At 34.0% G+C, this 24,731-nt stretch overlaps 6 protein-coding genes and 2 non-coding genes across 12 annotated transcripts; 5 read left to right on the top strand and 3 right to left on the bottom strand.

Annotated features, from left to right (window-relative positions):
• Positions 1–667: 667 nt before the first annotated feature.
• LOC104720046 (putative E3 ubiquitin-protein ligase LUL4) lies at positions 668–2,713 on the top strand. The gene is made up of 3 exons (XM_010438048.3): positions 668–1,266; positions 1,625–2,114; positions 2,328–2,713. The coding sequence occupies exons 1-3, from the start codon at positions 794–796 to the stop codon at positions 2,445–2,447; spliced, it is 1,083 nt and encodes a 360-aa protein (XP_010436350.2). The 5' UTR covers positions 668–793; the 3' UTR covers positions 2,448–2,713.
• Positions 2,714–4,365: 1,652 nt separating this feature from the next.
• Positions 4,366–7,157, top strand: LOC104719955 (heavy metal-associated isoprenylated plant protein 32). The gene is made up of 4 exons (XM_010437961.3): positions 4,366–5,138; positions 5,251–5,359; positions 5,456–5,531; positions 5,684–7,157. Exons 2-4 carry the CDS (start codon positions 5,330–5,332, stop codon positions 6,982–6,984), a joined length of 1,407 nt encoding a protein of 468 aa, XP_010436263.1. The 5' UTR covers positions 4,366–5,138; positions 5,251–5,329; the 3' UTR covers positions 6,985–7,157.
• A 4,845-nt stretch (positions 7,158–12,002) lies between these two features.
• LOC104719859 (transcription factor MUTE) lies at positions 12,003–13,732 on the bottom strand. The gene is made up of 3 exons (XM_010437874.3): positions 13,503–13,732; positions 12,576–12,995; positions 12,003–12,320 (listed from the first exon to the last, which is right to left on the bottom strand). The coding sequence occupies exons 1-3, from the start codon at positions 13,596–13,598 to the stop codon at positions 12,228–12,230; spliced, it is 609 nt and encodes a 202-aa protein (XP_010436176.1). The 5' UTR covers positions 13,599–13,732; the 3' UTR covers positions 12,003–12,227.
• Positions 13,733–15,468: 1,736 nt separating this feature from the next.
• LOC104719716 (dual specificity protein phosphatase 1B) lies at positions 15,469–17,221 on the bottom strand. 4 transcript variants are annotated; one of them, XR_015567139.1, is made up of 5 exons: positions 16,980–17,174; positions 16,761–16,896; positions 16,537–16,657; positions 16,051–16,225; positions 15,469–15,676 (listed from the first exon to the last, which is right to left on the bottom strand). XR_015567139.1 is itself a non-coding variant. In XM_010437781.3 (5 exons), exons 1-5 carry the CDS (start codon positions 17,067–17,069, stop codon positions 15,636–15,638), a joined length of 534 nt encoding a protein of 177 aa, XP_010436083.1. In that variant the 5' UTR covers positions 17,070–17,221; the 3' UTR covers positions 15,469–15,635. The 4 variants fall into 4 exon arrangements, 2 of the variants coding, with proteins under 2 accessions (XP_010436083.1, XP_010436017.1); XR_015567133.1 differs by having other exon boundaries at positions 16,537–16,666; positions 16,980–17,165; XM_010437781.3 differs by having other exon boundaries at positions 16,051–16,196; positions 16,980–17,221.
• Positions 17,222–17,239: 18 nt separating this feature from the next.
• Positions 17,240–17,310, top strand: TRNAG-GCC (transfer RNA glycine (anticodon GCC)). The gene has a single exon. It is a non-coding gene; the product is annotated as a tRNA-Gly (tRNA).
• A 1,031-nt stretch (positions 17,311–18,341) lies between these two features.
• TRNAG-GCC (transfer RNA glycine (anticodon GCC)) lies at positions 18,342–18,412 on the top strand. The gene has a single exon. It is a non-coding gene; the product is annotated as a tRNA-Gly (tRNA).
• Positions 18,413–18,828: 416 nt separating this feature from the next.
• On the top strand, positions 18,829–20,613 carry LOC104719624 (putative aquaporin NIP7-1). Of its 2 annotated transcripts, none has more exons than XM_087508306.1 (5): positions 18,829–19,093; positions 19,255–19,480; positions 19,651–19,848; positions 20,025–20,086; positions 20,249–20,613. In XM_087508306.1, the coding sequence occupies exons 1-5, from the start codon at positions 18,951–18,953 to the stop codon at positions 20,448–20,450; spliced, it is 831 nt and encodes a 276-aa protein (XP_087364432.1). In that variant the 5' UTR covers positions 18,829–18,950; the 3' UTR covers positions 20,451–20,613. The 2 variants fall into 2 exon arrangements, with proteins under 2 accessions (XP_087364432.1, XP_019090735.2); XM_019235190.2 differs by having other exon boundaries at positions 18,954–19,094; positions 19,263–19,480.
• A 486-nt stretch (positions 20,614–21,099) lies between these two features.
• On the bottom strand, positions 21,100–21,555 carry LOC109132245 (uncharacterized). The gene has a single exon (XM_019243607.2). It carries the CDS (start codon positions 21,500–21,502, stop codon positions 21,263–21,265), a length of 240 nt encoding a protein of 79 aa, XP_019099152.1. The 5' UTR covers positions 21,503–21,555; the 3' UTR covers positions 21,100–21,262.
• Between the last annotated feature and the right edge of the window lie 3,176 nt (positions 21,556–24,731).

Genomic DNA, 24,731 nt, shown 5'->3' with positions numbered 1-24,731 from the left:
GTACTGTATTCATGGAGTATTTTTGTTTTCCTCTTATTTGGTCGAGAGATCTTATCTTTACACGTTTCTCGATGATCAATAATGTGTTTGTGTTTTTGTTAATATTTTTTCGGTTGGAGAAAGGCAACAAAACCCAACGAGGTGCTTTGATGGCAGGCAAAATAATGACGTTTCCTCTGTGATCCTCTCCACTTTGATAGTCCATTAATCAAATACATTCAATTGTGTCATATAGCTTAAGTAATATTCAATATGGTAATACTCAACATATGATGCAATGATAGACTTCTGGTACCCAGTAATGAATTAGTGGAACTTTAATGGATGATATGAATCATATCATGTGGGTAGCTTTTAGCTTTTGATACGAAGTTGTAGAAAAATCGATTTTCCGCATGAGATGTGATGTCACTATAGTTCTAGTGTTGATTTTTTAAGTAAGCATCAGTCAATTAATGGGCACGGTAAGTGAGATTAGGTGGTAAAAGACGAATATTAAAGTCAAAGTTATGAAGAAAAAACTGAAACCTAACCATTTTATTTGATTAGTAATTTAATTAACCGAAGATAATAAACTGAATCGTAAACCAAAATCAAACCGGAAAAGATAAAATTTTTGTTTACTCGTCGGTTTAAAAAGTAAAAGAGAAAGAAAGTCAAAAAAGCAAAGTACCGAAGCGTGAAGGAGACACAATCTTTATACCAAATCTTCTGTTCTCTTTGCTTTGCCTCTGTTCTGCTTTCTGTCTTTGTCTCTTTCTTTCCCATTGGATTTGTCGTTCTTTTCTCACCAATGGGAATCTCCTTTAGCAACAACAACAGAAGACGAGACAACAACAACCGCCGTCTCCTCCACCACAACCATCCTCCGCCGCCTTACTATTACCTCGAACCTCCTCCTCCACCACCGCCATTCCCACCGCATTATGACTACAATTACCATCTCTCTCAGCCTCTACCGCCACAGCCACAGATCAACTCTTGCTCTTACGGCCATTACCATTACTACCCTCAGCCTCCTCAGTATTTCACCACCGCTCACCCCAATTGGTGGGGTGGTCCGATGACGAGGCCGGCGTATTACGGTCCGCCTCAGCCTCAAACTCAAACGCAACCGTCCTCACCGCCGTACGTGGAGCAACAGAACGCGAAGAAAGTGAGGAACGACGTCAATGTGCATAGAGGTACCGTGAGGCTCGAAGTGGACGATCTCGTCCCTGGCCACCTTCTAGTCTCCTTCGTCTTCGATGCCCTCTTCGACGGCAGGTAAAATATTCACAATTAGGGCTTTGATCTATCAACATTGCTTGAAAATGTGATTCGATTTCTAGGTCTTAGAACCATAATTGCGACGAAATTGGCAAATTTACGCCCATGGAAACTATTAAAGGAAAGATCTTTACTCATTGGAACCATATGGAATGTAGTAAAGGTTCAATCTTTACATGATTTTGCATAATAGGTAATGTGTATATTGAGCCCATGGTTTAATCTTAAACTCTAATCAGATCAGAAACGTCGAGAGAGAGATCTCATCTTTCTTCAGAATTGGATTAACCTTATATGTTATGTATTGACCAATGTTAAAGATTAGATTCTCATTGTGTTCTCATTTCATTTTCAGTTTCACTATCACCTTCTTTGCTAAAGAGGAGCCAAACTGCACATTTGTCCCGCAGTTTCCAGAGGTTTACTCACCAGCAAGATTCCATTTTCAGAAAGGTCCTGGACAGAAGTTTCTGCAGCCTTCAGGGACAGGAACCGACCTGAGCTTCTTTGCTCTTGATGATCTGTCAAAACCCTTACAAGATGATGTGTATCCGCTTGTGATATCAGCTGAGACTGTGATCTCTCCAAATCCAATCTCAGAGCAATCATCAGTTCATAAGCAAGTCACTCAAGCGGTTCTCGAGAAGGATAACGATGGATTTTACAAAGTGAAAGTCGTAAAGCAGATTCTTTGGATTGAAGGAGTTCGATATGAACTCCGCGAGTTGTATGGCTCGACCACTCAAGGTTTAGCCTCGGGATTAGAGGACAGTGGTTCGGGTAAAGAATGTGTGATCTGTATGACTGAGGCTAAGGACACGGCCGTGCTGCCTTGCAGACATTTGGTAAGACTTTCTCAATCTCTTGCATTTGGTTTCTAAAGTTGGCATTTGCTTTTGGTAAGCATTTGTTTTTATATTTTCTTTGATGAGAAGTTCTTGTTTTCTCGATCAAATCCAACCTACAGTATCTATAGATCACTGTATAATCAGTTTAAAGAGAAGCTCATTTTTATTCTAATGTATTATATAATGTTGTATGTATGTCCATCTTTGCAGTGCATGTGTAGCGACTGCGCGAAAGAATTGAGGCTTCAGTCGAACAAATGTCCAATTTGTCGACAACCAATCGAAGAGCTCTTAGAGATAAAAGTAAACAGTAGTGATGAACAACATTAGTAAGAAAAAAAAAAGGTTCTTCCTTTACTTAAAAGTTAAAACACCATTTCTTATATGATTCTTTCTTCTTCTTAGTCCGAAATCCTCCATATCTAAATCTGTAATTTCAATCATTGCTGTGTAACTTCATACCTCCATATAGATTTGTTTTGGTACAAAGGTTTGTAGTTGGGAGATATCAGCATCAGTATATGTCTATGATAACTTATCATAGAAATTAACTATTTTGTGCTATAAAGAAAAGAGCTTTCATTTTCTTTAGAAAATATTTATCTCTATGATAACTTCCTAACACTCTCAACCAATCTACTTAATGTGTGTAATTGAATGCTTTTGTTGGTTAGCTTAGACAAAAGTATCTAATGTTGTGGTCCAAATCTCATAGTACCCCCAAAATAGTTAATTTCTTCACAAGGTCTGTAAATTAAACATTTTGCAGAGTTTGCATAGCAACATTCTGTACCATGTAGTAGAGTCAAAGTTTATTAGAGAAAATGTTTGAGTTTTGGTATTTGCAGAGATAGTAAAAGAATAGAAAGAGGTAAAAAGAGGTGAAGTTGAAGAAGAAGAATCATTTTCTGCTTTTTTTTTTTTGCCTATTAAGTTTAAAACATCAATTGAAGAAAAAGCTGCAGGAGGAAAAAGAATGTTTCCCACTGAGGTTGAGCTTTAAAAGAAACAAAAAAGGTCCTTTTTATAAAAATAAAAAATAGTCTTAGTTATTCTTTTGAAAGAATGCTCAAACTTTTAAATTATGAAAAGTCTGTATTTGATCTGTTATTGTTTGGTCGCAAGCTTAAACTGAACTGGATTATAATTATTGGTTGATTAATTTCGTAATTAAAAGTTTCTTTCTGATGCTTACTGAAGAAAAATAAATAAAAATAAATCAATTATGGTGTATTAGGCTATTAGCTTAGTTACTAGTTAGGCTGAAATTTCAGTTTTGTAAAAATATCTTTAACGAAATGATATCAACGGTGACGTCGATGAGAAATATTACCTTTTAAAGACCAAAACGTACAATAATGCACTTTCCGAAAATACGAAGAAGATAAAAACGAAGCCAAAGGCAAAGATGGTAACACGACAAAGGAATTAATAATAATGTCATTTTGTGAAGAGGAAGAAGAAGAAGAAGAAGAAGAAGAAGAAGGAGAAGAAGAAGAAGAAGAGCCATGTCATCATTGTCATGTGCAGAGACACTCATGTGACCAACAACAGCTATCGAGTTAGGCAAAACCCTCAACGACAAAAGTCCATTATTCATCTCATTCTCAACATGCCAAAATTATTTTTTTTAACTCATCAATTGCTTTTTCAATTACATTTTTTTTTTTTTGGGAACTTTCCAAATGTGTGAATGTATGCATCTTACGATTCCATTATTTTACTAACTAATAATTGGACAACCATCATATCTGATATGTGTTAGAAATCCAAGTCTTGAATGTTCAATGATTTCATAAGATTTAGTTAAGAATGTGATAATTATAGTATATAGTTAGGCACTAGGCACTAGCAGGCTTTGATTTAATAAGCATATGAAAACCATTATACTGTATTCCTTTTTTTTCAAGAAAACCATTTTACAATATTTAGAAGACAATTAAATTTGAGTATACAGTAGCTCACTTTATAAATGCTCATCCATATTTTATTTTTTTAAAATAGTGAGTCTCTTCAAGAAGTGTTAAAGCGAAACACGAAGCGATGGGACGATTAGTAAATGTGTAAAAGAATAATGTATTGTAGATCGTAAAAACAAATGTACTTAGTATTAAAATACAATTGGGAATTAAACAAGTACTTGTAATAATAAATTAGGGGAAACTGGCAGAGATCTCTGGCCGAAAACGTGATTATGGGGGGTCACAGTTAGTCGAACTATAAATTAGTATGAAATATGAACGAGAACGAGAACGAGGCATTTTGCCATTCATCATTAAAAACTTTAAATACCTCAGCCCCCCCCCCCCCCACTCTTATCTTTCTTTTTTTTTTTCCTATTTTTATACTCTCTATATGATATGACCAAATTTTGTTTTTGCAACAAAGACTTTTCTATCCCTCACTCAATTCAAGCATCCATATATATTTTCCTTTAAAATACATTTTCCTCTACTTATCGATAATATTAGTAATACTAGAATGCTACTAATGATTAATAAAAGTGGGTTATCATGGGTAATTCTCACTTAAATTAATTGTATCTCTATATCTTTTTTTTTTGTTCGGTATAAATCTACTTTGCGATAGTTTTGACTTTTTTACAGTATTTTAATCCCCCAGTCGATTTTGAAGTCATCTTATATAATATGAACATACTAAAAATTTGCAAAATATACCACATGCCTCATTGGCATAGATTTTAACATTGGAGAATTCTCGAAAAAAGTATATTTTTTTTTTCTTTTCAATAAGTATGATTACATAAATATTGGGAAAGTCTAGGCAAAAAAAAAATAACAATAATATTGGTCACTCCTTTCTTCTAAATAAATTGAAGCAGCGACTTTACTTCTCTCTATCTCTGACTCTGAAAAAGATGAAGTGGAGAAGTTAATGTTCACCAACTTAATACTGCAAAGTCTGAATCTTTCTTCCTTCTTCTTCTTTGCCTTCTTTCAAGTGCGTCTCTCGTTCTCCTCTCTGCCTCTCTGTTTCTTTCTTGTTTTTGAAGAAAGAAAGGTATCTATCTTCCTCAGTTACATATATACATATGAAGTGATGTCTTCTTTTCTTTTATGTCCTTGAATGTGTTAAATGATAACAATTTCTTGGGTTCTCTAATGTTGTCCAGTTTGAAGTTGCAAGTAGCAGAGGAGCTGTCTCAGATCTGGTACTAAAGTGAGAGATTTGAGTATCTTGTTGAGTTAAAAATGAGTAAAGAAGAGTTCATGAAGATCCAGGTTTCTTCACCACTACTCTCTCATACTCCTTCTCTCAGTGTGTGTGTCTTCTGTTGACTTTTTAATCTGAGAAAGATTTATATATATATTTTGTAGACTTGTGTTCTTAAAGTGAACATACACTGTGGTGGCTGTAAGCACAAAGTCAAGAAAATCTTGCAGAAAATCGAAGGTAATAGAGAGAACTCAAAATCTCTCTTCTTTGACTTTTTTTTTTTTTTTTTTTTTTAGTCTCAGAATCAAGATTTCTTTTTAGTTTGTTGACTAATTAAAAGTAGTAGTATTTAGAAACTTCTCTTGTGTGTTTTGTCTGAAACCAATCAGGTGTTTTCACGACCAAGATTGACTCGGAGCAAGGGAAAGTGACTGTCTCAGGGAGCGTAGATCCTTCTCTTCTCATCAAGAAGCTCGCCAAATCTGGTAAACATGCTGAACTCTGGGGAGCTCCAAAAGGTAACAACAATCCCAATCAGTCCCAACTGGCGAATCAGTTTAAGGGGATGCAGATTGACAACGGAAAAGGCGGTGGCGGTGGCGGCGGCGGAAACAATAATAACAACAAGAAAGGTCAGAAGGGCGGCGGCGGAGGAGGAGGAGGAGGGGGTGGAGGTAACAGTAATGCGCCAAAGATGAGTCAGCAACTGAATCAACAACAGATGCAGCAGCTTCAACAGCTTCAGAAGATGAAAGGGTTTCAAGATCTGAAGCTTCCTCCTCATTTAAAAGGCTCTGTTCCTGTGAACAAGAACCAAAACCAAAACCAGAAAGGAGTCAAGTTTGATGTTCCTGAGGAGGATGATGATGATGATGATTTTAGTGACGAGTTCGACGATGAGTTTACTGATGATGATGACGACGAGTTTGATGATGAGTTTGATGATCTCCCTCCTCCGTCTAATAAGATGAAGCCTAATGCTCAGCAGATGATGCCTAATGCTCAGCAGATGATGATGATGAACGCTCAGAAGAACGCTAATCTTGGCGGTGGTCCCGCTAAAAACGGCGGTAAGGGCGCTCCCGGCGGCGGAGGTGGTGGTAAGGGTGGTCCCGGTGGCGGCGGTGGAAATCAAAACCAAGGCGGAGGAAAGAACGGTGGTAAAAACGGTGGACATCCACAAGACGGTAAAAACGGTGGTCCAAACGGCGGAAAGAAGGGGAACGGCTGTGGTGGACCAATGGCTGGAGGACCTCCGGGCGGTTTCCGTCCCATGGGAGGCGGAGGTGCACCACCGAACATGAGCATGCCTATGGGTGGACCAATGGGTATGGGTGGTCCGATGGGAAATATACCGGCGGTTCAGGGATTACCAGCGACCGGTCCAGGCGGTGTACCACCTGGTTATTTCCAAGGGGTCGGGTCAGATCCGATGCAACAGCAACAACAACAACAACAGCAATATTTAGCAGCTGTTATGAACCAGCAACGAGCTATGGGGAACGAACGGTTCCAACCAATGATGTACGCACGTCCGCCACCGGCAGTTAACTATATGCCGCCAAACCCGCACCAATATCCGAATCCTCATCCGTACCCGTACCCGTATCCATATCCACCACCTTACGGGAATGATCAATACTCTCACGCCTTCAGCGATGAGAACACATCAAGCTGCGACATTATGTGAGATAATAAATCTAAATAAAACTTCAGTAGTTTGTGTATTGAATCCTAAGTTGGGATTTTTTTTTTCCATGGATCGAATGCTAAGTTGTTTTAGGCTTTTTTTCTTTCTTTTTTTTGTTTTCACTTTGTGATGATAGCTTTGGTAATTTAATAGAATAATATAAAACTTCAAAATTAGTAGTTTTTCTCAGTCCATGTGACTTTTTATTTTGCTAATTGTTGTGAATATACGCGTATACGGAGTTCCCAGAACAAATTCCGTAGATACCAAATCAATTTATTATGAATATATTGACACTTTTGGTTTGATCGTATTAGTTGTTTTTCAAAGAGGATACGGGATCTTTTAAATGGAAGTGGAGTTGTGTGTCCTAAGATGGACCATTATATTAAGATAAATTTCTCCACTATATTTGGATCTTGCTTTTATTTCTTGTTGTTAGTTCTGAATTCTCTATTTCTGTCGTCGAGTTATGGAAAAAAAGTATTTTATAAGCAAAAGTCAGCATGATTGGTTTGCATTTAAATTCAAAAGTTAAAAGAGAATAGTCTAAAAGGAAGAAATTATAAAAGAATAGTATTTGATATAACGACTCATGACTAATTTTGCAAAATAATAGCCCAAATTTTGGGTCGTGGTCATATATAATAGTCTTCCTAGTACGTAAAAATTGGTCATCAATCTCCATCACCAATTCACGTCCGATGTAACTGTTACTAGCTAGTACTATTAGTTATCGAATCACTATTTGCAACCAAATCAAGTATTATCATGACTTTTAATCGACAAAAAAAAAATCATACGTAATTACTATTGCGAAATGCAAATGTTCATATGAATATGATGTTGATTTTGATAATCTTAAAATAAAAAAATTAAAAAAAAAAAAAGAGAAGAAAAAGGTATAGTTATATCATATTGATTACTGATCGTGCATGATGTCTTGATGATGATGGGGCCGAGTGGAACAGTTGAAGGAATTAAATGAAGGCTATGCGCAGCAGAGCTAAGTGTAGCGTCACCAGAATTGTTCAGTGCTGCATATATATGTCTCATCTTCTATGCTTTTTTGCTTTTTACATAACACACAAACTCACTTACCTCTGAATTTAGATTCGCCTAGCTAGATTCTGCTTACTACGTTACAATTTCCTTCTTCGCTTACATACTTTCTCATGTATAGTATAAATGTTTGTTTTCTAGCTGTTACTTATTTGAAATACGTACAATATGCACGAGTTGAAAAAAAAATGATATACATAATACATTTGCCGACCAAAATACACGTATGTGGAGAAAAATGTGAGGAATGGAAAACACATGCATTAAAATAATTTAATATGACACCCGATAGTATATTTTTATTGTAGTGAAATTGTGGTGTAATTACGCTAGAAAAATAAAATTCAATGGAGCATCTGTTCGTACTTAGTAGTAATTCTGAAGTTTGAAAACAAGGTTGTCGCCTAACAAATGAAATCTCTTTAAATGGATTTTTTTTTCTTGCGAAGTAGTAACAGTGTTCAGGGTATCCTATATACAGTATATTTCTGTATTTTGCATTTATTTAGATCTCCGCAATTAAATTAGTTGAGCTTATAGAAGATAACGAGTTGAAAAGTGGTAGACCAGTAAAACAGTGAAATGCGACAAAGTGTGCGAGCAGCTCGAGATCCGACATTTGTTCATATCTTGTTTGGTTGCAGCTCCGAGTCTATCTATCTTCAACCTTAGTTTTGCTTTACTTACTTGTTCCCAATCAAAAAACCTTTACAGCAATTTGACAAAATTACCCATCTTTTCACTTTTTCCTCTTTTGGGACCCAATAGTTTTCTGTTGCACCTTTTTAAAAACAATCCTTTTCCGAAAGAGATCGCCACAGCCAATTCTCTCTAATCTTGAGTTGAATTGTTCTGCCGATAATTTGATTGTAATGTTATGTTATAATTTTTGTAGTATATACTACAAGTCTACAACATGTTAAAATGCACTATCATAGTTTTCGGTGAAACTCCCATTTTTCAGTTATCCAAAAAATATGTTGCCAACTCAGCATTGTGAGTGAATGAGTTGTCATGTTAAACTGTTAAACTCTGAATCTCAGCCGTGGATTCAAGAGCTCAGTCATCTAGGACTTTCGTAGGACCCATCAGTTACAAACCTTTGAATCACACAGCTGTCCGAATAAACACATAACCTCAAACAATACTAGTATATTGTTTCTACTAATTGACGTTTTTAAAAAAAAAACTGCATGTACTAATTATTGCAATTCTTAGGTTCAAACTTATTAGAAGTTGTATGCGTTATTCTAGTACGCTGTATAGAAGTACTCCATTTATAAATGTCTGAATGTTGTTTGTTGGGTGAGGGGCTGAGGGTGAGCTAGAGTCTAACATGCGACACCATCTTTTATATATTACAAAAACGTATATAATACCTAATTCTATATTACAATTTACAAATGATTTTAGAATTGCAGTCAATATGGTACGTGCAACTGTGCAAGCATAATTTTGACGTGCTATCAATACAAACAGTGCTATTCTTTTGATTCGTTTTAATAACGCATATACAGTGTATACCCTTTATTACAATGGCCTTGCAATTAGTACAGTCACTGCACTTGGTATGTATGTTACTTATGATGGATGTATAGATTCCGTTTTGTTGTTGTATATATATCCCTTCACGTTGAATATGCGTTTAAGAAAATTCATATGTCACTATTATTAATTTTATTTAAGGAATAAATAAAAAACGTTTTGGGAGAATTAATGTTTATCTTTTTTTCCATCAAAAACAGTTATTAATTAAAGATTAAAAATTCTGATGACGATCGAAGAAAAAATAAATTGGTTCTTGTGAAGGTGTAACGACAGAAGCAAGCAAATACCGCTTTAACTATCGATCAAGAAGAAAAATGAATTAAAAACACACTCTAATCTTAAAAATTAATGTACCATTTTAAGGGTATACTATTTATTCAATTATTGATTTATCATACAAATTGCAATTGGACGTTGACTCTAAATTCCAAGAAGAAAAATGTGTAACCAACACATGGAGTTCTCTTTTTCTACAGTGACAGACGCTCCCTACAAATTTCGTAAATACAGTATAGAAAGACTAAATGGAGTGGGTGCTACTATTATAGCAGTCTAGTGGTTGGATAATCTCCGTTTTCAAAAGTTCCCACACTTTGATTTGGTATTATCTTTCTCTCATCATGGCCCAGTGACCATATACATATCCACAATTTGATTCGGTTATAATAATTATATGGTGCCATATATGTGACAAATAAAAAAGTGGAACCAATGATACAAAACTTCAACCTCGCTACTTCAACCCATATATCCAACAAGTTTTACTCATTGCTAATCTGAAATTTAACATGGCGTGTATCAGACTTCTCACTTATTCACATGCTCTCTCTCAGTCTCATATTAATTGTTGTTTAAGGCTAAATTAAAATATTCGTCTCGGTTTTAAGCATAGGATTAAACAAAGGTTGAGACGAGAGGAGGAATCAAATCAAAAGGACACGAATGCGGTCACGAGCATATATTAAAAACATGGGATTAAATTAAATAATAAAGAGGATTTGGAAAGGAATTGTTAGATTAATAATAATGAATGGCAGTGAGATATATATTTTTTTTTGGTTGGGTCAATATGGATATTATTATATTGGATTGATGTAAGCATACTGATAATATATTGAATTTGACAACTCAGCCACATTTCGTGATTCTATCAAGTGAATTTGACAATCCGCTTTCTGCACTCTATATATATATATATATTTTTTTTCTTTAAATATATAACGCAGTTGTAGATATAAATTTGTTGATGCGTCAATTATTATATGTTGCACATAAAGCAATTATCAGACGTAAATTTGTTTATTATTTTGTAAAATACTATTTGTTTATCTCACAATAAATATAAACTCTACAGGAAAAACATTAACACTAATTTTAAGAGGCAGAAATTTTATTATTTAGTAATAATTAAATAAAGAAGTTTGTTATAATAAAATTGTTTGATAAATGATACTGTAAACAAGTAAATGTGGTAATGAAAAGTTTTAGTGTAAGCAGTTTTTTTTTTCTTTTTTGTCAAACTAGTGTAAGCAGTAAGATGTCCGTATCTATAAGAAAAAAATAGGTAAAGATATCCTAAAAAACAATATTTACATTGAAAGAGGATATATGAAAAATGTCACAATCAGCAGACATGCATGGTTCTGGTATCACCACGTGACAAATTGGGTAACCTTTAACCATCACCTAGAAGCAGGTAAGCCTTCACCTCACCAAATTCCCCTTTCCCAGTCTTTGGGGCTTGGGCTTTGGTCATTCATTATATACGTATATGTATTATTATTATATTACATAATTTTACAAAAGATAAAAATAATCTCTAGTTTAATTTACGTCCAGAGTGTAGGTAATACCGTAATAGATTGATTCAGGAAATTGATTTCATTTAGCAGAATCCTCCTATATATATATATATAATTTTACAAAAGATATATGCTTACCAACTTACCAAATCCATATATTACAAAGGCTAAACTCATAATGATGTCTAAACCATGGGGGTAAAGTCCATAATGATGTATAAAACATCCATATTAATATGTATGAGTTCCATAGATAACTTGTACTCCGATTTTTTTTTTTTTTTTTTACTCCAAAAACTTATATGGTTTTACAAATGAGAAATTCCATAATTTCTTTTACTCGGAGATTTCCAGTTCTATAAGTTGGATCTGCGAAAGCTTGTATATAGAGAACATCAATCGAAACTCCGAAAGATGACATATATATCGTTCACAAAATGTCTACATTTTTTCTTTGTCGTCAATGTCTAAATCAAGGGAATGTGTTTTTCTTCCAAGAACAAGTAATCTAATATGTCAGGACTGTGGATATATACTACATTCTATACGTCTATACGTACTGACGTACACACACAATTACATTCGGATGATAAGGTGTTAAACTAATTAGAACATAAAACTGTAATCATTTATTTATGGGAAATTACAACTTTGATCAAGATCAGATACGAAAAACAAACTACGTAAAACGTAAGTGTTTTCTAAAAAAAAGTTTAGAGGAGCTTAATTATTTCTGGCTAAGTATCAAGAACGTATGCTCATGTAACGATACATGATAATTAAACCCAAAAAAACGATACACTCTGTTGTAGTACATTTAGTTTTTTGGTCTTAATTGGTAGAGACGACGATCCCTTCAGGTACAAAGCTTTTCTGAACTTCAAGAGTTAGTTCCTCTAAGCTTAAGTGACACTCCAGTCCTATCTGCACATATAAATTTTATTGTAACGACGCTAAAACAAATACTCATATATACGTTGCGCTTATAACTATGGATTATTTTCTTTTGTGTGCAAAGAAACATTGTACAAAGTTAAACAGTCTTATAAATTTGGTTACAAGTAAGTACTAAATTGAGACAAGACATCAGATTCGATCTTATGTCATGGTATATATATATAATGAGTTTAATTGGTTGTTCTACTGATTAGATTAACATATGTAGATGTAGATATGTACCTTAACAACGAAAAAGTATAAGACCGTCTCCTCCATGCTACTTATGTTGAGGTGGAGAACCTGAAACGATAGCTTCTCCAAGACAGAGAGGATCTTCACGAGCTGGCCCACGATTCGCCTAGAGACAACTCTCAATACAACGTTAGAGCCTGAGATCTTGGCTTCTACGTTAGCATGAGGAGAGTTGCAGCATGCTCCTACCTCCTTGAAAGTACTCGTGGTCATTACATTCTCGATTCGACTAAACGGTACCCGGGTGGTGGAGGCGGCTAAAATGGATGGCTCAATTGTTTGGTGATCATAAGGAAAAGAAGGTCGGTTTATTGTCTTTCTACGTTTCTTGGACTCAAGAACTTGGACCAATTGCTGCAGCTCTTTTATGAACTCTATCACTCCTCCAATTATCGAAGCTTGGTCTCCCTAATACGGATCAATTATTGAAAACAAGACCATATTATTCAATAGGATTGGTGCATGTGGGTTAATCTGTTTTTAGAAGTTAATAGAGAGAAATATATATTGTATATGCATAAACACACATAATAATGAAAATTATGAGGATTGGACCAAATATGATCATGATATGATCATAACATATTTTTCCAAAATTAGTGAGTTTGGAATATAAAGTATTAGAAGGGTTACCATGCATGATCCTATACCGTATGACCGTATCTAAAATCTTTGCCCCCGCACAGGGTTTTTCTTTGCTTTCTTAGAAAATATACTATATGCAATAGTTCAATTGCATGTGAAGCCCCAAAATTTTATGATTCTAGCTAGAATTAGACCTTTTAAACTTACGGAACAAAGAAAGCCCCTATGGTTCAACATGAAAAAGCACCAAATCTCGTTCAAAATGAAGAAAAAAGATAATTAATTGGAATTGAGAAATGAGGGATCAAGAGGAGATCACATGAAAGTTACCCTTTTGATATAGAAACAAGGAGTCAAAGAACGAAGGGATTTAAGGTGCTCGTTCATTTGCCTTCTTCGATTCCTCTCAACAGCGATGTGAGACATGATCCTTGATTAAGATTCAGTACTTAATTATACCTCTTCTAGGATACTTATCTATCAAAGAAGAAGATGATCTCTTTCACTTTTTTTCCGACACATTCTTCAAAACAATGTCTTATTTATACAGCCGCAACAACAAGGATAATTAGGGTTCAGAGCTTTTTTTTCAAGGTTTCATAAATGCACAATGTCGCTGTCTCGTGACATTCTTTTGTCTCTTACTAATTTTCTCTCTCTTACTATTTTCACACTCTCTCTCTTATTACTTCAATATGTATAAGTACAGAGTAGAGAAAGGTATGCATATACAAAGATACGTCACGTTTGTGAAGTTGGATACATTTACATTTACATTCACTGCGTGAGGTCTTTTATTAGAATTAAGATATATCCTACATTCAGTTAGAGTGCATGCCTTTACACCACCTTCTTTTACTTTTTGTTTCTACCCCTTGTGTATATTAACGGACATACAAATTTTGATTGTTAAGATCACTGATGGATGATACGAGTTTATGTAGAAATATAATTTTTTTGGATGAATGAAAAGTTAAACTATTGAATTTGTCCCAAACTAAGAGGATTTAGAAGCAATTATGATTTATAAAGTGTGATCTCTGTCTTCCCCTTAATTTTTTGCATGAATTAATGTTGTAGGATCTTAGGATGGTACTTTTACATAACCTAAATAAACAAAAAAAGGATTTTAAGGAATTCAAGTTTTCTCAAGAAAAGATTCATATTATCAAGTTTTCATTCAAGTGAAAGACGATCATTCCGTCATCGACTCATCGTATCGTAAAAAATCGATAATTAAATTAAAGTTCAGAAACGCGTTGAAACAACGTCAGAACTTAAGGTACTCTTAGCGATTATTTATAAACTTTTAATTAAACTACATATCACACAATATTTTATTTTCCATGATTTTATCATTATGCGTTTTGTTATTAGTTGGAACTACGTACATCCTATATTTGTATGGATCACTTTGTTAATGAAGTAGGCTTTACAAAGAAACATTGATAAAATTAACCTTCGGAGCTAACATAAAGTTCCGTTGTTCAAGCTTCTTCATGAGTCTCAACTACCTGGACGGCTCATTAAGATTCTTTCCAACAACTATTTTTTTTTTTTTTTTAAGTTAATTAAGAGAGTATCTCAATGCTTGTTCAAAACTTCAGATTTGTAAATTTTGAACCTAACCAAAGAAAAAGATGTCATATTGTGTTTGTGGTTGCATATTTACACATATATTACACAATTTCCTCCCATTACTGTCAAACAGAAAATTGCGAAGATGAAATGTAAATAAAAAAAAAACCTTAATTTCGTCCCAAAAAAGTGGAAGCTGGAAAGAAATGTTGGTGACAAATGTTTGTAGCCGGAAATGTTAGGCCACAATACGTATAAGACATGCAAAGGTGCATGCCCCATTTAATCAAACTATTAATTTTAGGCGTAAAGAATTTAACTCCAACATGGATATATTTAATTTGTTCATGGTCTATCACGTTATCTTCGAAAAGGCAATAAGACTTTTTTATTATTTTATTTTTTATTAAGAAAGAATCAATTTTGCAATAAGAAAACTCATGCTTGATCAAGATGTCTGTTCGTAAATATACAATTAAACATTATGACAAATTAAAACTAGCTACTTAAAGGCACGAATTTTGCTAATCTTATGAAAATCTGATTATTATTTTTTCCTCAATCTCTTTAATACTTCTATCTCATATATATGTAACTGTTAATCTATATTATGAGAGTCTAATGGCGTTTACATGCAAATGCAATGCAATGCAATGGTCGAAAATAATAGCTTTAGTTGGGTTACTCGAAGACATTCATTGTACTAACACAGAGGAAATGTAAATTCTGCGTTTTCATTTATTTCAATCGGGTTAATGGACATGGCAAAGTGCTCACCATCAATATAGTTCACAAGAAAAAATCCTTACACAGCACGAAACCAATAAGTTTTTTTTGGTCAATCATGGAGATCATGAGACTTGTTCGGAATTTCTCGAGAGTTCATCAGGATACTATCTTCTTATCAGCTGAAGCGTCGCCATGTACTGTGTAAACAGAGAAAATGTATATATTGTGTATCAACAAGAGTTGAGTTTGTAAGGAAAACCTAAACCTTCTTGCAAACAGATACTAACATTTTCAGCCTCCATGAATGACAGTTTCTCGATTTTTTTCTATATTTTCTGTTATCTTCCCTTACATCTAACAGTGAAGCTATGTTTTCCAACAAAAAGTGTTTTGTATCCATCTAAAATCCAGTCTTACTTGAATAACAACGTCTCTCATTTGAGTAATTTACCCACATAATAGAGTAATGAGTAAGAAAGAGATTAAAAGGTTTCTAAGTTAAAGAAAAACAGAGAAAGATCAGCTGAACTCTAAAATAAGATACAGTAGGAAACGAGACATTAATCAATACCTTGGATGGATTTCTCAAATTTCAGCAGCTGCGAAATGAAACCGGAATTAGGAAGTGCCTGAGGACGTCGGCTCTTTACTAGTTCCATAGCTTTAGAGAAGCCCATGCCATGCTTTTTCATCAGATAAGCCACCACTATAGTCACACTTTCAAAGAGAAACCAAAACCAATCAACCTGTGTAAGAATATAACAAAATGACAAAATAACCCAAATACATAAGTTCAAGAACACTCTTCGTTTGTGTAATCTGTTCACTAACCACCATACCACTTAAGACATTTACTGCACTCCCCAGTGATGCCAGAATCAACAAATCTAGAACGTATAGAGGCCAAACTATAAGATATATAAGTCTATAGATTCCTATGGTTACTAGTGTGATGAAACAGTTGCATACTTGTGAAGCTCTTTTTTGCTCTGATTCTAACAAAGACTACACTACAAGAGTACAGAATCAATCAGATAAAGGTACAAAGAGTCAAAACCTTCTAGACATTCCCATGAAGCAATGAACCAAAACACCACCTCCAGATTGAATAGCTTGGTCGATGAAGCTAAAACACTCATCGAAATATACAGTCAAATCGGTCTCCTCTCTATCAACGACTACACACACTCAAAAATCACAAAAAGAAAACATCAAAGTTACAAAAAATCTACTCCAAAATTTATCTAAAACACAGGAATCGATGTAAAAACACACACAGACCTTCGATGACTTTATAAACAAAATCATTAGGATAAGGAGGAACCAAGGCCACAGCTACGGTCAAGACATGAGTGACGTTGGAGCTTTTGAGCAAATCGCTGTTAGTCGCTTCAGCTACTGAACCTATGAACAATCCCTAGATGTGTTTTTTTTTCCTTAGAATCCAAAATCCAATTTCAAAAAAGTGAAGAGAGAAAGATAAAATATACAAAAAAAAACCTGTTGGATCTCGCTGAGATCGTTGACTCCTCCGAATAGCTTCTCGGAATTAGCTATTCCAACTCCGAAGAGATCAACCACTTTCTCCATCTCTCTCGCTCTTCGTTTTTTTCAAAAACTTCCACTTGTACAAGACGACGACGTCGACGATGTGATTACTTTCAGAATCCAACCTTTTGACCTTGCTCCCAAAGTTCCGTGACGAACATGGCTGTTCTCTTTACTTATATAACCAAATATTTGAGAGGTTGTCGCAACGAGCACCAGTGGTTTAGTGGAATAATAGTACCCTGCCACGGTACAGACCCGGGTTCGATTCCCGGCTGGTGCATTTGTTTTTTGTTTTACTACGCGGAAGGAAGTGCAAAATTTGAACACAAGAGACGTGACCAAATCAAACCGATTTCAATCCCTTATATAATGCATTTAAATTTGAACCAAATCAAACCGATTTGGCCTTTTTCTTACGTGAGTTAAAATAATGAAATCAGTTTGATTTATATAAATTTGAACCATTTATAGATAATGCATTTAAATTTGACCAAATCAAACCGATTTCAATCTCTGTAGAGAATTTCTAATTTGGTTTACTTCTATCTTTTCGGCATATTGATCACCACCAAATCCTGTTTAGCTTTGGAAGATTGAGTAAACTCTCTACCGATATCTCCGTGGGTGATACCTCCTCCATGCTCGCTCTGAATAACGGGGAAAACAAATCTATTGAGATCGAATGTCAACAGGTTTGTGTATTATATGAAAAAAATTTAGTTTCATTTATTTTTTAATGTGATATTGTGTTGCATCGAACCCCCGACTTATGTTGATTGTTCAAGTTTATCTTATAAAATCTTTTAAATTTTATTGTCTTCCATGAATGTAAACTTCACTTCCAATCTAGATCAATTGGAGTTCCCTTGAGTTACCAGATATCAATTATAGCCGAAACGTTTGAGTTGATAGAAGTAAGAAAACCAGACAATATTTGTACGGAACGGTGATGATGGTGGTTTTACTAGATTGGAACAAAAGATGGCAAATTGTGATGCTCTGACAGCCGAGGTCGTGAAAGACTATATTTATATTTTAATTGATGTTTTATATTAATATAGATAAAAATATACATAGATTTAATAATATATATTTATTATTATATTAATAATAAAATAGCCTTAAAGTTTGTCATTATTAATCTTCGTTAAATCTCTGATTTTTAAAACAAGGTTTTATATGTATGGGGAACAAGAGAATAGATTAAGTTATGAGCTCTAACCTCCTAAAACTGTTAATAGAAAGAAAAAAAAAACTTTGATGTATTCTCCCGGCACTATATAATAATAATTTGAGAGCATGCTACAAGGAGCACCAGTGGTTTAGTGGAATAATAGTACCCTGCCACGGTACAGACCCGGGTTCGATTCCCGGCTGGTGCATTTTTTTTTATTTATTTATAAATTTAGTTTGGTTTGTTGACCAAAAAAAAAAAATAGTTTGGTTTGGTTTAGATTAGATGTGTTATGTATATATGGTTTTTAATTACAGTTATGTTATAATTAGGAATTAGTTTTTATTTTATTTTAAAGATCTATCTAATAATTAAGAGTACCATCTTTACACAAGGAACTTGATAGAAAAATTGCATGACTTACAAAACACCAAATTAAAATTAAGAAATATTGGTAGGAAGGAAGTGTAAAAATTTGAACACAAGAAAAGTGTTGAACACCCTCTCCTCTCCTCTCCTTTCAAACTGCTTAACCAAAGGAATGTAGTAGGACTCTCTCTTCTTTTTATTTATTTTGTAAACATTATTATACTCTTTTCATCTTCTTTGCGTTTTTCTCTCTATCTCTCTTTTCTTTTTTTTTGGTTCCATCAGAGATCATTCATAAAGCCGATCATCATCAAGCCACCTTGATTGTGACTATCCTATATCGATTCTTGCATCAACTATCTTGAAGGGAAAGAAAGATGAATGGTGAGGCACGGTCAAGGGTAGTACTGGACCAAGAAGCTGGCTCAACTCCATCTACTTTGAGAGATGAAGATCATCCATCGACACAAAGGCTGTTCCGATGCCTCCCTTATGATATAGATCTCAATCCCCTACGCATTGTAAGCCCCTTCATTTATAAACAATTACCATACGATTTCACTATTTTAAACATTATAAGCCTATTATGCATTATTTTTAAGGTCATCTTATACTATAGATTAAAAAAAAATATCTTCGTATACAAAATATGATAATATCTCGGGAATAATGTGTTCTCTATGTAATAGCGGAATTGGTGGGGACATTCATTCTAATGTTCAGTGTGTGTGGGGTCATAAGCAGTACCCAATTATCCGGTGGCCACGTTGGATTGCTAGAGTACGCTGCTACCGCTGGATTATCGGTGGTGGTCGTAGTTTACTCCATCGGACACATCTCCGGCGCCCATCTTAACCCTTCAATTACCATTGCTTTCGCCGTCTTTGGTGGCTTTCCGTGGTCTCAGGTACAGTCTCCACCCGACCATCTAAGAATTGTAGTTCAATTATCTAGGTCTTTGGTCTTGTTTGTTTTTTTTTTTCTTATTGACAAAACTCATGTTATATATATATATATATATATATATATATATATTTTCTAACTCATGTTATATTTGCTTTTGAATGTTGTTGTCAGGTTCCGTTATATATAACGGCGCAAACATTGGGGGCAACTGCAGCAACATTAGTTGGGGTGTCAGTCTACGGAGTAAACGCTGACCTTATGGCAACAAAACCTGCGTTAAGCTGGGTTTCTGCATTTTTCGTTGAACTCATAGCTACGAGCATTGTCGTATTCCTCGCCTCTGCTTTGCATTGTGGTCCTCATCAAAATGTAAATGGCCATATATATAGTTCTTCTTACCCCTCTTAATTATGATGAAAATTATCTTCTATGTCTTCTATGCAAAATAACAAATAAAGTGTGAATTTATTCCTTTTTTATCAAAAAAAAAGAGAGAATAAAACTGTATATGTATTTTATTTAATTGATTATTTTTTTTGGTACAGTTGGGGAATTTGACAGGGTTCGTGATTGGAACAGTCATTTCCCTTGGAGTGCTTATTACCGGGTACTTTAATTACTTAATCAATCCACTATCGTAAATGCTTACTTTGTCAACAGATACACATAGGTTTTTTATTTGAAACAATCAAAGCCGTAAAATATGGGAAGATAAATATTTCATATAATCGAATAATGCTAACGTTTTTGTAGTATACGGTATGGTCAGACCAATTTCAGGAGGATCGATGAACCCTGCTCGATCACTAGGACCGGCGGTGGTGGCATGGGATTTTGAGGACTTATGGATTTACATGACGGCTCCGGTGATTGGAGCCATCATCGGTGTTTTGACATACAGATCAATTAGCCTCAAAACCAGGCCGTGCCCTTCTCCACTTTCCCCTCCCGTTTCTTCACTTTTACGTTAAATCACCTCAAAATCTAGTTAAACTACAACAAATAAACATAATAAACACTTTTTACTCTACGTTTATTGTAGCCCATTGGGCCTCGATAGAGACTAGTCTACTAATAAAATTATATGTCACATGGACTTATGTTATAAGAATACGTTCATATGATTCTGTGAAAGTAATGCTTACACATCTTTTTAATTGTTTTTGCGTTACATTGGAGGAGTACATTGTGCAATGTTTTTTCCCTTCTTTTTTTAACAGACATATTTAAGAATGTTTGTTCGTTGGTCCAAAAAAAAAAATTGTTTGTTCTTTTTCTTTCTAAATATTAATAAACGAAAGCAAGACTAGAATAAGTAGTATGACTGTATGAGCTTGATATTATCAGAGAGAGTACAAGAAAAAGGTATTGACAGAATATGATGGATTGGAAAACAAAAAAAGAATTAGTGCATGATGCAAATTATCTATCTTTTGATGAGCAAATAGTTAATATATTTAAGAAATTAAAAGGTAATTTACATGAAAACTCAAATCCTTTCATTAGGTCATTAGAGCCATTACATGATGCGGAAACAGAGAGCTTCTTTTGAGATGAAGATTGAATATCGAGTATCTTTTAAACAAACCAGTCTTATACAGAAGATAAGCAAATTGACCATGAATAAATTTTTTTTTTTTAATAATACATTTAATTTATCATATGGAAAATCATATGAAAACTCCAATCCTTTCATTATCCATAACAACACTCATCCTACCTTAGAAAAACGATACCAAGAAACACAAACTAGGGGATATATAATCTTACCACACCTAAATATTTAGTGGCCGCAACCTCTACGAGTTGGACCAGAAACTAACTTACGACCCGACCAAAAATTCACCTTCTTCTTCTTCTCCTCGTCGTTCCCAAACTCGTCTCTTGAATCTTCTCCGACCACGCTCATTCTCATTGCCTTCTCTGCAGCCTTGTCACATCCGTGGTAACTAGCCATGGCGATGGAACAAGTTAAGTAAGCGACCAAGAGGAACACCATTTTTAGAAGCTTCTTCATCTTCATTTTCTTAGTATCGACTATTCCTTAACTAAAGATTCTTAACAATGATTCGTACTCGTGGATATATGCATGTCTGTAGATTTTGTGGCCTTTTTCTTACGTGAGTAAATGCATTATATAAATGGTTCAAATTTTATTGACCGACTGAGCTAGTGAAGAGTCTAGAAAATAGTAAGTTTTAGGTTGCGACATTGTATTCAATGCTATTTCAGAATTTCTAATTTAAGAATAAAAGTAAATTTCATTAACTCATGATATACATCTCTGACTCTGTTACTTGCATAACTTTAAACCATGTGTTTTAGGTAGACTGTGATTAATTCCAACTAAATATGATGATTATATTTAGATGGTTATTTTCGAGAAACTGTTCGATCATTAAAATAAATCATTTAAATACAATTAAATCCAAAAAAAATCACTTAGACGGCCATAACAATACCATAAGATTGTATACCATTCCTTTTTGTCAAAATCGCAAATTCTGAAACGAAAAACTTTATACTTGACGAGTCTAGTCTTGCAGCTGAATGCAAAACGCAGTTGCAACCGCCTGAATTGATCATATTTAAGACACAAAAAAAAGAAAGAAGCGTTGAGCAACGAGATCCGTCATCTACTCCGTCACTACTTTTGTTGTTCAAGTAAATCAATTATAAAAAAAAGAGTTGAAAGAAACATAAATTATTGATTAAGCAAAGCGTTAACAATGCTTTCTGCATCTTTTTTTTTTTTTTTTCCAATAAGAACATTAAAATCGGATAGTATTATATTTTTGAGCTTGTCCATATTACGCAATAATTTCTTTATTTTTTTCTTTGCTCGTGAGATTCATTGTCCCCAAGAAAAATTACATGTGATGTGTTACAAAACCTTAAGACAAGTGGCATGGACGGCTCGGAGCCTAGGAGTCTGAGTTTCGATCTTCTTCTATTTAATTGCGTACTTAAAATCATTCGAAGATTCCATCTCACTTAAAAGAATCAATCATTAATAAATTATCAGTACACATAGGGGACCCAAGTCCAGTGTGCTCGGTTCGGTGTTAGATTAGTGTTTGCTTAGGAAAACAATACAGAAATGGAAATAATAAATAAATATCAATATAGATATATTGATTTTGAGTCCAATAGGATTATATATTATAAAGTAATAAAGTATAATCTAGATATATATATATATATTGAGTTGAAGTAGGTTTTCTTACAGAAATGTATTCATAACGTAACCGTCGTAAGTGCCGAGATAGCAATAGTCAAATGAAAAAGAAGAAGTTTTAAGTGTGTATTTGTCAAAAATGGATTTTGGCTTTCCGATCCAAAGAAATTCTTATTATTATAGCCTATCTTAATATATTTTGGAGCTAATTATATAGTACTTAATTAAACCATATATTTTCATAATTTAGCGACACCAACGAACCAAATAAAGGTGGCAAAGCTGATAAGGATCACAGTTATCTGATAAGGATAGGACATAATAGAGGAGAAATATTTGATGCGCTATTGATTACTCCCTACACCTTTTATTCTCTCACATTGATATTTTAAATAAACTTTTTAATTTATATAATACTCATATTTACAAACAACAAATCGCAAAACAACATCATCTTGATTTCTTTAGTTACTGGAGAAAGACTAAAAAACGTATGCGCCAAATAAAATTAGTGACAATTTGGTTTGGTTTATTTCGATGTGTAGTCGGTTTGGTTTTTACAATTTTAGCTCACTCGAACTTTATTATCCATAACTTGCATGTGGACTGAATGCCTAAAAACCCGATTTCGAGTATGTATGCCTGCTCAAACCTTTCGACCTTCATTTGCATAATCCAACTACCTCTATTTGGTACATTAGTTCACCATCCCGTAAATGGTATATCTAATTTTATTACTTAGAATGAGGTCAAAGGCGACAAATCTCTTTCCATAATTTTTTGTTCACGTTTCTAAAAAAAAAATGGTTTTGCAAAAAGCATGGGACCGTTGGTTGTCAAACTCAAACGTCAAAGCATGGGACCGTTACCTTGTTTTATTTTATAAATCTTTTTGTTTTTTCTTTTGTCACTAAAATTTGGAATATACTAGCCTAGGATGTTATTACATAATGGATCTGATTGGTAACGTAGTCAAAACTGTACAAAAAAAGCTGTAAGCGGAAACTGTAAGCTGTTACGAAATAATGCAAAGCTGTAAGAAAGAACTGTATAAAAATGCTGAGAATAAAATTTTTAATAAAGTTTTTGGTAAATTTGTTTTGATTGGTAAAACTTGAAAGCGGTACCAATTGTAAAGCTTTGTTTTAGTTACCAATCAAACCCGATAATAACCCCAATTTCTTACCTTATGGCTTATACATATGCCATATCAAATGCTTAAACGAGTCGACTAATAATAATAATTGGCATAGACGTATAGTGTGTGTTTCATTCTAATAACAAATTTTCTAACTAACTCGGGCATTAATCAGGTCAGGTGCCAACTGCCAACTCATCTATTTTTCACAACTAGTCTAGTAGTATATTTGTTCCATTAATAGAACAATGGTTATGGTCTCTCTTTTAAAGCAAGGAATCAAGAGTTTTTTTTTACTCAATAGAAAAATGATTCCCAAAAAAAAAGGACTAAAACGTAAATGTACATTTACTAACAAGATATAGGTGATACAGGATATAATCTCATTGTCATAAGTAGTGGTAAGTTTTTTTTCAGGTAAAATTATAAAACCCGACTAAAATAAAAACCTTTATCACCACTCATCACATTATGTTGTCCCACGCGCCTTCCCACTGTTTTTAATTTACTTCTCTTCTTCTGGCACGCTTGTTACCACAAGAATGACCTCACGCACGCTCCTTATTAGCGAGTGTGATATCCAAAAACAGTAAGAAACTAACCATACTTTAAAGCGGTTTTACTCTTAACAAAGCAATTATTATAGTTTGTATATTTTTCATACAAATTTATCTTTTAAAGAAACAAATAAAATCTTGATATGAATTGTTTGCAATTTTTAGAAATATATGAACTTGTTATTACTGCTTGTAGATTGTTAAAAATATTTTCTTCTTGCAAATTATTCAAACTGTCGTTAATTTCTTACTCTTTCTGGTCTGGATAGTTTTAATTAGCTTTTTCTTATAATTAAATGTTTACAGCATTAAAAAAAATATAAAAAAAAATCTAAAGTTACCACATAAGCACAGATATTGAAATTAACAATAAAATTAA

Source organism: Camelina sativa, chromosome 1 (genome assembly GCF_030686135.1).
Source record: "Camelina sativa cultivar CO46 ecotype springtype chromosome 1, ASM3068613v1".
Taxonomy (NCBI): Eukaryota; Viridiplantae; Streptophyta; class Magnoliopsida; order Brassicales; family Brassicaceae; genus Camelina; species Camelina sativa.
The sequence above is the reverse complement of the archived record's forward strand: the minus strand, read 5'-3'. Positions and strand labels throughout refer to the sequence as shown.